The sequence below is a fragment of the Phoxinus phoxinus genome (assembly GCF_949152265.1).
Source record: "Phoxinus phoxinus genome assembly, chromosome: 13".
NCBI classification, from domain to species: Eukaryota; Metazoa; Chordata; class Actinopteri; order Cypriniformes; family Leuciscidae; genus Phoxinus; species Phoxinus phoxinus.
In genome coordinates, this window is record NC_136888.1 from 27874603 (window position 1) to 27890631 (window position 16029).

Consider the following 16029-nt stretch of genomic DNA (forward strand, 5'->3'; position numbering starts at 1 on the left):
AAGAACATAATGAGCTATATATGTATATAAAAGAGAATCATAATTGTGTCTCCTGAAAGTCTTTTCATGTGGGAATAAAGTGTGAATCACATGATTAAAACACAAAATGAGGGGAAATTAGTGCAACACAATAGCGTCAGCAGGGACAGTATTGACAAAAGCTCTCAATACTTTATAATTCACTCCAGTACACTGCTTACTCAGGGATTACATAATGAAGGTCACGTAATTGTTTCGGTTCACTTCTACTGTAAAGATCACTTTTGATGACAGACAGTTGTCTCCTTTTTAGAGGCCTCGCAAGACGAGTGACTGGTTTGATAGTTTACTGTATGGCTTCCTTGGCTGATTTTATTATCAGTAATTATCAGAGCAGTCAAACACATTTACTGTAGTTTAAGAAAAATTGATTAGCACGTCACCTCCCGCTTAATATTTCCTCTGTCAGGGCTATTTTAATTAAGAGGTGTGTAGCTGTACATACTGTAACTACATGAAAATCAATAAACTTGTCTAGGAAATTAAGGACATTCACTCAAGAGGCCAGAACAGAGCACTTTTTCATATAAAATACATATTATTTTCTGTGCTTACTAAACCTCAAGTAAGTTGTAGAACCTTAACCATACTATTTTAGGAGGGGGAAAAAAGAACGAAAATAATAAATTCTGAAGCATTTACTAACCCTCATGAGGTTTCAAACCCATTTGCTGTGAGAAAGAAGATGAAAGGAGATGTTTGTTTTTTTTGTGAGAATCTTCACACAGCACTTTTCCATACAAGCCTTCATAGGGAGACATTTTTCAAGCTCTAAAAAAAACACAAGAAAGAACTGTAAATGCATCATAAAAGTGGCCAATATATGGCATGTGCGCCATATTCGAGGTCTTCTGAAGCCATATGATTTGTTTTTAACGATTCCAGTTTCTTTTAAAGTCGGCATGAAATGGAATTTGCGATAGTCTTTTCTTCCCTAGTGTGACGTATATCCGTTTGAAATGGCTTCTTGAACAAAGAAAAGTGAAGGGATCAGAGATTAGATGTTGCTGCAAAAGGTTATTTTAATTAAAGATTATGACGGCACATGATTTTAAATAAATGCTGTGCACTGATCAAATTATTTATAATAAACGTTGAAATATTTCATAGAAAAGAAGAATTATCCATTTTGATTTCATTGTGACTTCAACGGTTCCATTAGTGGTTCTTTTAATAGGCCTAGCCTACTTGTTAGGAATGTGAAAAATAATTTTAATTCCCTTGTCAAATGATGGTATAATGTCAATGATGAATACATGTAAAACAATTCTTGAAAAAGGTGTATTTATAAATGTGTGATTTGCTTTTCATAGTCTTTATAAAGGTGGCATAAAAGCTCTACTGAATAAGTGCATCTTTACACATTGTCATATGAACAAGTCTGTAATTACACTGAATTATGTATCACATTTAATTAGTTTGTAGTTTAAATCACACAAAAAAATCTCAGTGTTATTCCTTCAGGAATCGGACTACTCTGGTTGCAATGTATATGTTTGATTCATTAAAAATACATTTATGTTGTCTTTCTTGGATCTTAATCTTATGTTGTAAAAATATGCCAAAAATGTAATAAATAAATCAAATTATCGGAAAAAAAACACAACAACAGCATAAGGGTTTGGAACAAGCAGAGGGTGAATTTATTTTTTAGATGAATTAATAAATAGGATGATAAAGGTATAGAGGCACTAAGACCCAGAGGACAGCATCCTCGCTCAAACTAAGATCATGGTTATCAAAGCTGCAACTTTTGCATCAGAGCCCTATAAAAAGCAAGAACCCTGCGACCGCCTATCAGTGAAACCTAAGAAAAACTCCCGCTGCTTGCAGGCAAACTATCAGCCTTGTAAAGATGACTCGAGTGTGGACGTGAAGCAAGAGGAGCACTGAAGACTGACTGACGCAGGGATGTTCTCACACAACTTCTGGGATGCTTTATATTGTGCAACTGCTGTGTTCGAAGCTGATTTTGATTTTTCTTATAGACCGAAGTTTGAGAATTAAAGAAGCAAAAAGATATCTTTGATTGTCCGAACAAAAACACCAACGAGCGTTTGACTGCACCTGATGATAGAGCTGACAGAAATCATGAAGCGAAGAAAATTTTGCTTTATTTTTAAAATATGAAAACATATGTCTTCAGGGATGGAGCGCAGCGGTCATTTCAAGCCGACACCTGCCCAATTCGAGGTTTTAAACAGCTCGACCGGCACAAATGTGACTTTAACACCTAAAACGGACGAACAACAAGAAAGTTTCGCTTTCCAAGTCACCTTGGCATCAGTTCTCGGTCTCATCACTATTGCAACGATATTAAGCAATGCATTTGTCATCGCCACCATTTCCCAGTCCAGAAAGCTCCAGACCCCGGCGAACTTCTTGATCGCGTCCCTGGCCGTCACGGACCTTCTGGTGTCGGTGCTCGTGATGCCCATTTGCGTGCTGTACACGGTCACTCGCGAGTGGACGCTCGGCCAGGTTATCTGTGACATCTGGCTGTCCTCAGATATAACCTGTTGCACCGCGTCCATACTTCACCTCTGCGTAATCGCCTTGGATCGATACTGGGCAATAACGGACGCGGTCGAGTACGCCAAGAAACGCACCCAAGCGCGCGCCGCGGGGATGGTGGCCACCGCCTGGGTCATCGCCATCTCCATCTCCCTGCCGCCTTTCTTCTGGAGACAGGTGAAGGCAGGGGAGCTGACCACCTGCTCGGTCAACACGGACCACATCTTCTACACTATCTACTCCACTTTCGGGGCTTTCTACATCCCTACGCTGTTGCTCATCGCCCTGTACGGGCGGATTTACGTGGAGGCGAGGAAGCGCATTTTGAAGCAGTCTCCCAAAAAAGCGGGAAAAAGACTCACTTCGGCACATCTGAGCACTAATTCACCCGCTTCGGTGGCTTCGACCTCTCCTTTGCATTGTGGAAGGCATGACCTCTGCTCGGACAGTGGGTCTCTAGGCAGTGACAATCAAATTAGAGTAACTGTGTCCGATTCACTATTGGAGAAAAAGAGAATATCGGCTGCGCGCGAGAGGAAAGCCACTAAAACCCTGGGCGTTATTTTAGGAGCTTATATTGTGTGCTGGTTGCCGTTTTTCATTTACACATTGCTGGTTCCCCTCTGTCCATCCTGCTTTTCCACAGAACTCTTTGACTTTTTCACATGGCTTGGCTACGTCAATTCACTGATCAATCCAATAATATACACCATGTCGAATGATGACTTTAAAAAAGCTTTTCACAAACTCATAAGCTTTAGATGTTGCAGACGATAGTAAAATAAATAAGTTTAGGGGATAATGGTCAGTCAGTCGGTCCTTAACGCAAGTGTTATCACGCACTGTGTCGAATGCTTGATTCTGATGCTGCTAAAGGTTTTAAAGGGATGGTTTGCCCACAAATTAAAAGTATGCCATCATTCAACTAACCCTTATGTTGTTCCAACCCTGTAGGAATATCTTTCTTCTGTTGAAGACAAAATAAGATATTTTGAAGAATGTTGGTAACCAGGTTGATGGTAGCCATGGCGTCCTTAGTGAAAATAAGCTATGGAAGTCAATGGCTACCGTCACCTTGATTACAGTACCAACATTCTTCAAAATATCTTATTTTGTGTTCAACCAAAGAAAGAAACCGATACAGGTTTGGAACAACATAAGGGTGAGTAAATGACACAAACTGTCCCTTTAAGGTTTTGATTGTTGCTCTTACCTGCAGGGCTATTACCTCCATGTCACTAGTCCCACATCACTTCGCCACATTATTAGTATTTTTTTCAAAGATCTATAGGCTACAGCATAGAATATTAAAAGAAGCAGATGACAAATACCTGACCAAGCATATAAATGACAGACAACAGGATAAAAATGACACATTATTTAGATTTTTTTTTTCTAAACTAATTCATCTAATAGCTTCCATGTTTGTAATTATGCTGTTGCCCATTAACACGACGAGAGCCGCAGCAGATGCACGTAATCACATTCACACTCCCTCCCTCTCGCTGCCGAATCAGCCCAGTTCTAGTTCTACTACTTCAAATAGTGACCCTATTTTAATTAACAACAATGGCATGGGCTGTTTCTAAACAGTTAAAAATCGTCAAAAATTGTAACTTGGTAGCACATGGTATAAGCGAAACAATTGACTCCGGATCTTCGAATTATAGGAAATTCACGTCATGCAATATTATAATCCTAATAATGACCGTCTGACTGCACATTATCACTTGTTACATGACTACTTAAATGAATAAATAAATGGATATTAAATAATTACAGAGTTGAAATGTATTCGTTCCCATGTAAAGATGGCAGAGAGACAAAACACAAGCACAGTTATGTAGGAAACAGGTTTCAGTCAATCAGACTGAAATCAGAATCAAGAATCTCAGAGAACCATGTAATAATCTGTTAAATGGGCCTCGTTTAACATATAGAAGTAGGCTATATTCCTTCAAACAGAATGTACAATGACTTTGGATTTCGTAACGATGCTTTGACAGCTTGTGGTCAACCAGTCGCTAATTAATAGTGCAAAAAAATGTGTACGAAAAAGCTTCATTGTCTTTATTCTTTATTAAATGTGCAATTAAATTGCTCTTATGTGGTCACTGCCTATTGCTGCTGACTGGTCCTAAACGTAATAAATAAGATGGGTAATCCATTTTCTTGTGCTCACATCCAGTACCTCTTTCTTCCTGTCTTATGGTTGATTAAACAGTGCGGATATGTGTTGCTTGACTGATGGAAACAGGCGTATTAATGATTCATTCTTACACCCGTTCTTGCTATTTCTTCCCTTGTCCAAGATCCCAAAAATGTTGGTGTTTTAGTCCTTCAATTCCACTCAATGAGCATTCTGAGATCAAACCAAGTAAACAGTGGGAATTTATACTGAGGTCAAGTCTTCACTGTAACAGAAGCAGTACAAAAAGAGTTCAAGTGCATTGGACAGAGTTAAACTGACCGAGGCTCTTAAGATTTAGATATCAATTGAGACCTACTTCTAACCCAAATTGATTCACCTTCTGCTCAATTTGCTCACAAGTCATATTATCTGTCACTTGACAGTATGAGAGATCACAGAGTAACTGAGAATGACACGTCTACCGCAGGAGGTGAGTAATACGTCAAAGACGCACCAGAACAGGGCAGAGGAGGAGATATCGACCTATTAAGCCCATATGGAGGTGACAGGGAAGGATCACTGCAAAGTCGCAGCATTTCATGAAAAGGCATGTTTGATATTTCCCTTTTTCACTCTAAGCCTTTGCTTCCTTCAGCCCTGTTTTCAATGTGTGGTGGATATTGATTTAGTTATCATGCTTCAAAACCTCCAACAGCAGGCAGTGAAATTGGGGACATATTTAAGCAGGGGGCCAATGGACTAGAAACTGACATATTAGCATGCTTTTTTTGGACTTCCAGAGCGCAGACCCTTTTAATGCCTACGAATTTGATGTGAAGTGAGTTTTAAAGACCTAATTTTATACTATTACAGCTTGAATGCTTAACACCCTGCAAACACCCGCAGTAAGTGTAAGCTGTCCTGTCAGAGCCGTTTAACAGTGAATCACAAATCAGCTCTCAGCAAGCAATGGTGATGGGAAAGCAAGCAACATGATGGCATACATATTTTTTAAAAACATATTGGTCTTTTTTGAGTATGCTGATTAATATGTCTTTTATCATAAGTAGTATTAGTATAAAATGATTTGGAGGCTTGGAGGAGCTGTTAATTATTTGTTTGCGGGTTTAATTAATTAGAATTTAATCTCTTGTCTTTGTCATTTATCTTTTCTTCTGAGCCCATTAAAAGTCGCAGGTTTAATACTATGCAAAATCAACCTTGCATTTCTGTCTTAAATTGTTGTTGTTAATTAATGTTTTTCTTTTCTTGTTTTATTTTTTATATAATTAAAATTGAAACATTTAGTTATAGCATATGACTCATCTGAAATAAAGTTTATTGAAGTTTACCCCCCCCCCCCCCCCCCCCCCCTATTCCCCCTACCCCCTTCTTTATCCTTAATGTCCTCCAGGGATGGAACATTAATCACGAGCAAACAGAGAAGCACTCATTTGCAGGCATATGATGAACACTTGCCTTTGATAATATATGACCTTGATATAATCAACATACAAATCATTCTGACATATGTTACACACATGGCCTGCATGTACAGTATGTCTGAGCATGCCTTGCTAAAAATCTGTGCTAATTACCAGACACAGTCATCAATCATTAAACTTATGTTTTTAGCTTTTCTGGACATTGACCTTCATCATATTTACATCTCTAAAGGTTTCATCTATGGGGGATATTTTTTCATGTCCGCTATTAAACACCAACTGTTCCCTCACAATTTAAACACGCCAAGCTGCTTTGCAATTACACTTTACCTTAATTGTGCTAAATGGACCATATGTATGCATGTAATGACGTTAACATGTGTTCTCATATACCACCGCTTAACGTTCAAATTAGTGTAACTGCATACTTATTAACAGTGTTGTGGAATGTTGAGCAACACATAATCAGATTACTCACCCTCGTATCGACATACGATTGCCATGAGAGTGTAAGAGTATCTTTCTTTCACTGAGCACTAAAGAAGTTTTGCACAATGCCTGGCTGCTATTTTCTTTACAGTGGATGTGAAAGATTAACTTTCAAAATTAGCAAAAGAAGGGCAATACAAGGTGACCATACAACTCATGTGCTACATTTCAGGTCAACCAGAGCAGTGAATGTGATTTCACCAAGTACAATATGTTTCTGGAACAACATCTTTGTAGATCCTGGAACAACATTCCAATTAACCAATCAGATTTGAGGGACAAGTTTACAGTTTATGTCAAGTTAAGGGTTACAACCGGGGTTAGGTGCTTCTACATCAGTGTTATTCACCTATCATTTCCCTCTGAATTTCGGGGTTAACTTGTGGGTAGGGTCAGGTTTAGGGGTAGGGATAGGGTTAGGACTATGTTTTTGGACAGGAATGTTGTTCCAGGAACATGTCTTACTTGGCAAAATCCCGGTGACCCATCTGAAGCCCTGTAATAGCTTTGTGTGAAGAACGTAGCACCACTTACTAGACATTTCACTTTGAAAGTGTCGCAAAATGTGCAAGAGGCAACATAATATAATTTAGCAGAAATGTCGCCACAGGAATTCTTTTCCGATGCGCCTGGGATGAAAGAACTGATCTAAATATCAGTTGATTGCTAGAAAAACTCTTTCACGTTCACTTAGGGTGCTTTCACATCTGTAGTTCATTCATTTGGTACTTTGTAGCATTTTCAGGCGTTTTGGTTTCTTTTCACACCACACTGATTACTCTGCCCAAACGAACCGCACCAAGGGGGACAACGAACTCTAGTGCGATTCAACCGAACTAAATGAGGCAGGTGTGAAAGCACCCTTACATTCACAAATGGCACATGATGCCAAAGCTTAAATTTAGGTTGCTTCCTCACACAGAGCTACCATATAGCTTGGAACGATTATATTTTTAGAGTTATTACGCTGACAAGAGTAAATGACAACACAATTGTCATTTTTGGGTGAACTATGCCTTTAAGAACATGCGTCACTTTCCATTTCTCAAACTCTCTGCTCAACAACAGCTACAGATCATGTCTGTACGTCAATCATGCCTTTTATATTCTTTACTAAATATATATTTTTTCCCTGAGCATATCTACTTACACAGTCAACATTTCACAGTTCAAACATCAGAACTGTCACTCACGGAAGGTTCTGTCCCTTCTTCCTGCATGCTTGGGTCTAGTTGTGCCTTTAATCCTGTGAAAAGAAAAATGCACCAGCACACTGCATTCAATGTCTGAGATGGTCTTTTGCTAAATAAAAAACTACTGCTCATTTTCTGCTCACTGAAGTAATATGAATGCCTATAAGTCTGCACTTTTTTTTACCTTTTCTTTAAATGCCATTCCTTGAGATTGACAGATAGCTAGGTTCACTTGCTGGCGTGGCTTATTATCAGCCTATTATATATTTTCTGCGCCTCTGCATTATTCACCTCAGGATTACTAATTAAGTATGAAAATCACTATGTTCAAAAACAAGACATTATGTCAGGAAACATTTAGTCTTATAAATGCTATCCAGATAATGAGTTTACCACAGGCCATTAATCCATTATATTTCTACATGGTCCATAACAGACAGCAATCATCAGTTCAGTAAATGTCAAGACAAAAAAGTCATTAATTTTGCTCCAAACACTCACTCAGATTCAGAGGAAACACACCTCTCTGAAAGAGGTCTTCATCTTGACGTCTGACATTCATACGCCTTAGGGAGGAAGTCCGCTCCGTAACGTCAGCATCTTTGAAGCGACGCGTCTTGAATGCCACGTTATTCCAGCGCCTTTAATGACAATTCCACTTTTAAGCATTCAGTAGCATCCGTCTTATCTTTCTCAAGGATATTTTGACATTTGAAATGGCAAAATCTTGTCTCAAAGGAGCAGAGACTTTGCAAATAATGCGTTATATAATCTGCAAGGGTCTGGCCTGCTGTCTCACCGTTCAGAGAGATTTTAGTCGTTTCAGTTCTGTTAGCAAATTAGCGTGTTCTTATGCAATGTCACTTATTAACAATTGAAGACACACTACAGTAAAAGCGCAGAGGAGATCAGATCTGCTGAGAGAAAGTCAACATGATGGATAATATCATATCTGCTCTTCATTTACAAACATTTACATATAAAATGTAGAGGTCATCCTCATAATCACACGATAATCCCTTCACATCGGTGGTTTGGCGGTGTCAGCAATTCTGATTGTGCCTGTGCGTCACTGCATAGCAAAGAGACTTGACTTTCAACGTGATAAGCATAAGTGTGTGGATCAACTGTGAAATGGTCGTAACCGCCATAGACAATTTTTAGATTATATGTTGACTCTAAAATTATTACATTTTGGACCCCGGCTTGCTGAGAAATGGAAGAACTTTGCAAATAATGTCATCAAACAAAATTGACATTAAGATATGACAAATGGGATGACATTTAATGGCACATGTTCAGTGTAATTAAAGTAGATGGGGTCTAATTTGCAACACAACCATCTTTTTTTTAATAATTTATTTTTTAAAAAGGGTTTGTTTTGTTCCAGCGGGATCATTTGTTATATAAATCTACGAAATAAAAATGTCTATACTTGCATTGTATGGTTGGAAAAATGTCCCCTAATGCATCTCAGTAATAGTAAGAGCTTTTTCGAATCATGTCCATGGGGATATTGTGTTTTCTCTTATCAGAACAAATGATGGTGGCATTCATGGATAAAACCACATATAATTTCTCTCAGATATGAAGCATGCTCATTTATTGTAAGCTGTTTTCCGATGTACCTTAGTAAGCATTCAGTATCAGGGGAAATATGTTCGTCCATTCGTCCATTTCAGTGCTGACATGCAGCAACACAACCAGCACTGAACACTGCTATTCTGAGAGGACTGGCTCGTATGCAGGGGTGTAAAGTACTTGAGTAATTGCACTTTATTTCTATACTTTTACATTATGGCATTCAGACGCTCTTATGCAGAGCACCTTGCAAGAGTGCTTTAGCATTGTATATGAGACCACTGTGATTAACAGATGGCAAGCAAGCAATTTGGAACACTATAAGCTAAGAAGTGATTCCTGGACAAGCACTATTAGAACAATAGTCCTGTGAGTTATTGTTTGAAGGTAATATTTTACCCAAGTAGAGGGTGAAAAGTATGTTTTCCTCATTACAGTTTCCTATAGTACAAATTTAACATTATGCATATACACTATACACTAATGGCGTAGGTTTGATTTTGAGATTGGTGGGGACATCCCCGGAAGTTGAGGATTCAGGAAAGGATTTTGTGTAAGACTATAAAATTGCACTACTCCTTAACATATTGTTAAATAACTGTCTCTTTATTTGATTATTACTTATTTAAGTTACAAATATTGTCAATGCATTTGCAGGGGCGTTTCTAGGTTTTAAAAACATCAGGGGCTGAGCCTGAAACATCAGGGGCTGGGTAATAAGATGATTTGATACAGAGAATTGTATATTGTAGGCCTATACACAGGGGCAGACATGGGTAAAAAATTCAGCCTTGGCACCACTGTAGTCACATCGGCCCACATTACCACACACACACGCACATTCAAATGCGAGGTAGTTCGGGGGGTTTTCTAAATTTGGATTTCTCGGACCTACATATGTGCATTATAAGGTGTTTGAAGGCCAAAAAAATTGGATAACAATAGCTTTAAAAGCATGTCAGTGGGCCGTAGCATAAATTATTTGTCAAGCAGATAACAGATTCTGAGGATAAATGTTGCAATGAATGATCCACACTACAAAATGGAAATGCAGAATGTTTCTGCTTATTGTTGACAATACACAATGACATATTCCAAGCATGGCCTTAAATGAGAAATCTTTCAAGGAATATTTTGCATAGATTTTACATTTTTAAAACACCAGTGAAATATTTTTGTGTCCAGAGGCAAATCATGAGCAATTTATAATAGCATTAAAGATTGGTTTCAGCAACTTGTTTCTTTCCTGAGTTAATCAATGTTTTTGGCGCTAATCAGTTCAATTCAAGTTTTGTTCACAACTTTATAGTGAACAAAAAATTGTTAGCCCCAGCCCTAAACACAGCCCTTGTACAAAACTAGACACACACACACACACAGTTTAGGTTTGCTAAATATCCCACGATTGTCATACACTGAAAAGAAAACTGCACTGTCCAAGAATCAATATGTGATGCGATTTGTCCCATAGGCTATTTTTGTTCACAGAGCTGCTGATTTCTCCCTCACTTACCGCTTCTTCTTCTTGGTTTCGGAGGAACTTTGCCACTTCTCAAAACCAAATTAAGCTACAGCCTCTCACAAGTTAGAAAGAAAAAGCAAAGGCAATCGGATTAGCGATGTAGGTTCGCGAGTCGGGACTTATAATAGAGAACGATGGTGGTATCATGATCTGTCTATGAAAAAAATATAGATAATTGTTATTTAAACATGATTTAAATGTTATTTAAAACATATTTAAGCATTACTACACACAATTGTTCGAAAGTTTGGGGTCAGTAGTAAAAATTTATTAAATTTATTCAGCAAGGACGCATTAAATTGGACTGCATTCATATAGCGCTTTCGCAGACCCAATGGCCACCAAAGTGCTTTACATATTGCCTCACATTTACCCATTCACTCACTCATTCACATACACCGACGGCGGTGTCAGCCATGCAAGGCGCTATCCAGCTCGTCGGGAGCAGTAATGTAACTGCTAACTGCAGTAATGTAATGTAAATGTAACAAAAAGATTTCTATTTCAAGTAAATTCTGAAAATGTGAACCTTCTATTCATCAAAGTTTTCCACAAACATATTTAGCAGCACAACTATTTTCAACATTGATAATAATGAGAAATATTTCTTGTGCACCAAATCATCATATTAGAATGATTTCTGAACGATGTGACACTGAAGACTGGAGTAATGATGCTGAAAATCCAGCTTTCCATCAGTGGAATATGTTCAAATATAAAACACACATACATACTGCAAAATTATAACCTAACACAATTGTAAACTTAGTAAATGATTAATATCAAACAGTCAAACTATATAAAGCAGATTCTGTCATTTAATATTCATCAGTTTTAGGTAGGCAGGGGTGCCCTTGAGCTCTAGCACAATGAGAAAACTGTGATTGAACAGGTTCCTTTCAGTGCATCAAAGTTACTTTAATATGAAAATCTCTACTGTCTCCTAATTTCACCAGTCAGTTTCAAACACTAAGAAAAAACTTTTTTTTAACTTTTAAATACCTACGTACAATGAAGACTTTTAATTTCCCATTTACTTTTTGAAAAATGATGTCAGCTCAGCCTAACTTTCCGTTTATAATAAAGAAAACCACAATGGCTAAGCAACCGGAACGATGGTATTCAAATAAATTAAATATGATTGGCCTCGGTAAACGCTTCGCTGTCATTATGTCACACCAGCATGTGGAAGCGTTATTTGGTCAATGACTTGCATTAGTTCTGAGAACGCTTTCATTCCAACGTGACATCAAATCTTCAAGGACGCTGGATTCAGTCTGCTAGGAGCGAGAGTCAAATTTGAAATTCTTCTCTCCATAGCACAGAGTCATTACTCTGGTCTGCTGAAGTTTCCTGGGGGCAGCGCATCTCAGCTCTTCATAGCACATATAGATTTAGAGTGGCTTCACTGGGCACAGTCATAAATATACTGCTGGAAAAAGCATTTGGCAAGGCTGCGTGATGGCTTGTTCGAAAACGGGGGATTTCTGTGATTTCAGTGCCTCTGTTTTGAGTCATGCTGATGTCAGCCTATGGTCACTGTAACAGCATCTATTATGCTTCTCATTTTCAGAACAGATGGCCATATTCAGGGCAATTTCCACTGTTTACAATTCACCTTGCATGTACTCTAGACAGCCGGCCATTTATCAAAGCAATCAGAGTTGCCGTTCACTAATGGCTCGAGTGAAAGTGCGCTTCAATGACTTCTTTCCTCAGATATGAAACAGGATTGAATATGGTATATTACAAATGCCCTGTATTCACTGTATGATTATATGCTTATATAGCTGCTTATATGGTATGTGATATATATGGTGTTGAACAACAACCATGAATCAATCGATTGTTATATATATTATATAACAATGGAAACATACAAAAATCAAGAATGTATACTAAAGGGTTTGATGATTTTCTGTTTTGTGCACTCACACACACACACACACACACACACACACACACACACACACACACACACACACACACACACACACACACACACACACACACACACACACACACACACACGTTGGTGCATCCATCATTATGAGGACATTCCATATGCTGTGTTGTTTTAACCCAATTTTGGGTCAAATATGGACAAGCCCAGCTGTTGGGTTAAATTTTTAAATTACATTTTTAACCCAACGTTTGGGGTTTGTCCATATTTGACCCAAAATTGGGTTGAAACAACCCAGCATTTTTTAGAGTAGCATAATGGTTTTTATACGGTACAAACTGTATATTCTATCCTCTTACACTAACCTAACCCATCACATAAAACTTCCTGAATTTTTTTTAAATATATATATATAAAACATTGTTTAGTATGTTTTTAAGTCATTTTAATTAAGAGGAAATGTCTTTAGAGGAAATAAACCACATTTGTGTCCTCAAACATAATATAAACCAGCACACACACACACACACACACATACACGTTTAATTTAATTAAAGTTTGCCCCCTGGTGGCTTCAAAGCAGGCCCGATTTATAAAACCAGACCTATACAAATCTCACAAACGTGTTCTGTGGTCTTTTCATTGCATGTTTGAAATATTGAGCTCAATAACATGATTGATTTTCTTCGTCTCGCCCACTTTTTCCGTCAACAAGGGCTCAATCAATCACAGAGTATCTGCAAACATGGGTGAATGACCATTGCAAAATAAGTAGGTTGAGTTTGATAACTCAGTCATGACATGAGCTCAATCTCCAGGCAAAGCAATACCCAAGATCGCCCACAGGAGAAGCCTGGAGCTGCAAAAGCTCAACGCATGACAGAATCGGCCGGTTGCTTAAGAATCGGCCACATCTGTCAGAGAAGCTGTCCATCACACAATATAACACAATTATAATATAATCATTTTCCTAAAATGAGCCTGAAGGAGCTTTTCTCATTTGGTACTGCTTTCTTTTTAGATTAAACCACAGCTGGAGATCATAATTATCATAGTAATGCACACATCACCTTAAATCCTAAGTAGCAGATGAATATCTTCAACATGCAGTTCCAAAAAATTATAATAACAATAATAATTTAAAAGTTATGTTAAATATATAAGGAAGATTTGGGAGAGGTTTGGAGTCTAATAAAAATAAATAAATAAAACCATTTAGTTACTATTATGATTTTTATTCATATTTTGAATTAGTTTTTATATTTACTGTTCTTATTTAAGTTATTATTATTTAATATGTCTATATAGTTTTTATTAACTTTATTTTGGTTTAAGTTTCAGTTATTTTTAGTAAATGGAAAAAAAGAAAATTGCCATGGCAACTATAGCTAGAATAAATGATGTTTACCTTTAATATAGCCTATTTTATTTCAGTTCAAGTTTATTTTATTTCGTGCTCAGTCTATAATATTTTGCTTGGTTTTAGTTTTAGTTTCAGTTAACTATAATAACCCTGCATAATATAAGTGAGAATGGGGCAAGGGTTTGAGGCAAAATCTACACAAAATACAAATAAAATGTATGTAAAATACTGAAGCAAGGTTTTAAGTGGTTTTCAGATATGGTTTGTATATTGATATCAAATATCTAGTTAAAAAATGTCTTAGAACAAAACAACCATTGCAATTTTCATGAAAAGAAAAAATATTGGGGTTGGGGGGATGTGCGTGTTGTAAGATTAACATGTGATCAAATTTATTATTTTATCCCTGGGCTATAACAAGCCAAGCCAACATTAGAAAGGCATGTATCTATACATATCTATATAAAGGTATGCATTTATACGAATCATCTAATCTAAGGGATTTAGGTGGAACAACTTTCGAAGATCTCACATGCAAAGATGAAGGGATCATGTATGTCACGCAGCATGGGGAGAAATAATGAGAGCTGTATCCTAGGATTACGACAGTGACGACTCAGTCAGTCACTGTCATCCATCAATATAAACTCTGTCAGAGGACGCACGGAGGAGAGTGTTCAGTCGCAGCAGAGATGTGCTGACTCCAGACAGTCACTCACTCCAGGTTAATTGAAGTTCACCCTTTTGATTGGGCAGTGATGGAACTCATTAGCATAGGTGAGAAGGTCAGCCTGCTTTGCATTTGAGCTCATTTTTACCGCTCTTAATAGAATCAGGCTCCCGAAGACAATTAAACGTAGAAAGGTCGGTCGACTGGTTTTCCTGACTTTCAGTGCAAGTCTGCTTGCATTAGCGCACAAGTACTGCCGGTATATCCCTGGACTTTTCCTGTCACCTAGAGAGATTGAATTAACTCTACTATTAGACAGGTGAATTTAAAAGCCGCATTGCAGGGATCTGCTCATTGAGCTGAGCTTCTTAGTCAGAATAGGATTTTCCTCTGATTCTGATTTAAAAGGAGAAAATGAGAGCAGCTGGTTAGGGTGTCATGATTGTTTAGTGGAATCCAAATATATTATCTAATAAGTAAGTCACAGCCCATTCTGAAAAGCTGGGATCTAATTTGAAAATTGAATGAATTTCAAAAGCTAATTTAAACAGGAAATAAATGAAAAGGAAAAAAATGATGTTGCCACATAAATTATAGTCTAAAATAAAAAACTGTAACTATAGGGGCAGATTTACTAACAGCTTGCGCCAGTGCAAACCCTCTTTTGGTGTTAAAAAAACTTCTGTCAGGATTTACTAAAGACAAGCAGTGAAAAAATTGTGCTGAAATTACTTTTTGCGGATTATTTATCTATAAATTGTTAATGACCTATAAATTGCATTTGTAGGAGTATCCCTTTCAAACACAACAGTATTTAAATGAATATGAAAGGTGATTTACTAAGGTTTGCACCAGTCAATTTACTGGTATTTGCGTCATTATCCATTCTGAAACCATACATGGTTTCAAGATCTCATTTTAACTGATTTCGATTTTTTTATTATATTACATGACTGAACATAAAACCAAATAAAACAAACATTATTTTTGCTAAAAGCAATTCAATAAATTCCAATAAGTATTGGAAAATAAAACATTTAAAATAATTTACTATGATTTTACAGTACGTTGTTGCTATATTGGCAAATTTTTGTACATTCACTTTTATTGGAACCTAAACTTTACAAATAGGTTACAACAGATTAAGAAACTATCCTGTTTGTAGCTATTATTTTATTT

The 16029-nt window shown here is 37.3% G+C and overlaps 2 protein-coding genes across 8 annotated transcripts in view; one reads left to right on the forward strand and one right to left on the reverse strand.

Moving 5' to 3' along the window:
• colec11 (collectin sub-family member 11) overlaps positions 1-16029 on the reverse strand; it is a 63237-nt gene that overhangs the window by 23358 nt on the left and 23850 nt on the right. For 6 of the 7 annotated variants that reach the window (XM_079632715.1, XM_079632714.1, XM_079632718.1 and 3 more), the window contains 2 exons: positions 8313-8452; positions 7769-7864 (listed from right to left, as the gene is read on the reverse strand). The exons of the other annotated variant lie outside the window; for it this stretch is intronic. The gene's annotated coding sequence lies outside the window, so the exon portion shown is untranslated. The remainder of the gene's footprint in view (positions 1-7768; positions 7865-8312; positions 8453-16029) is intronic. 7 annotated transcript variants of the gene reach the window in all.
• On the forward strand, positions 1942-4654 carry htr1b (5-hydroxytryptamine (serotonin) receptor 1B). Its single transcript, XM_079632818.1, has one exon. The coding sequence runs from the start codon at positions 2176-2178 to the stop codon at positions 3328-3330; it is 1155 nt and encodes a 384-aa protein (XP_079488944.1). The 5' UTR covers positions 1942-2175; the 3' UTR covers positions 3331-4654.

Excerpts from the sequence above, each read along its gene's own strand:
- htr1b (XM_079632818.1), top strand. The coding sequence starts at position 2,176 with ATGTCTTCAGGGATGGAGCGCAGCGGTCATTTCAAGCCGACACCTGCC.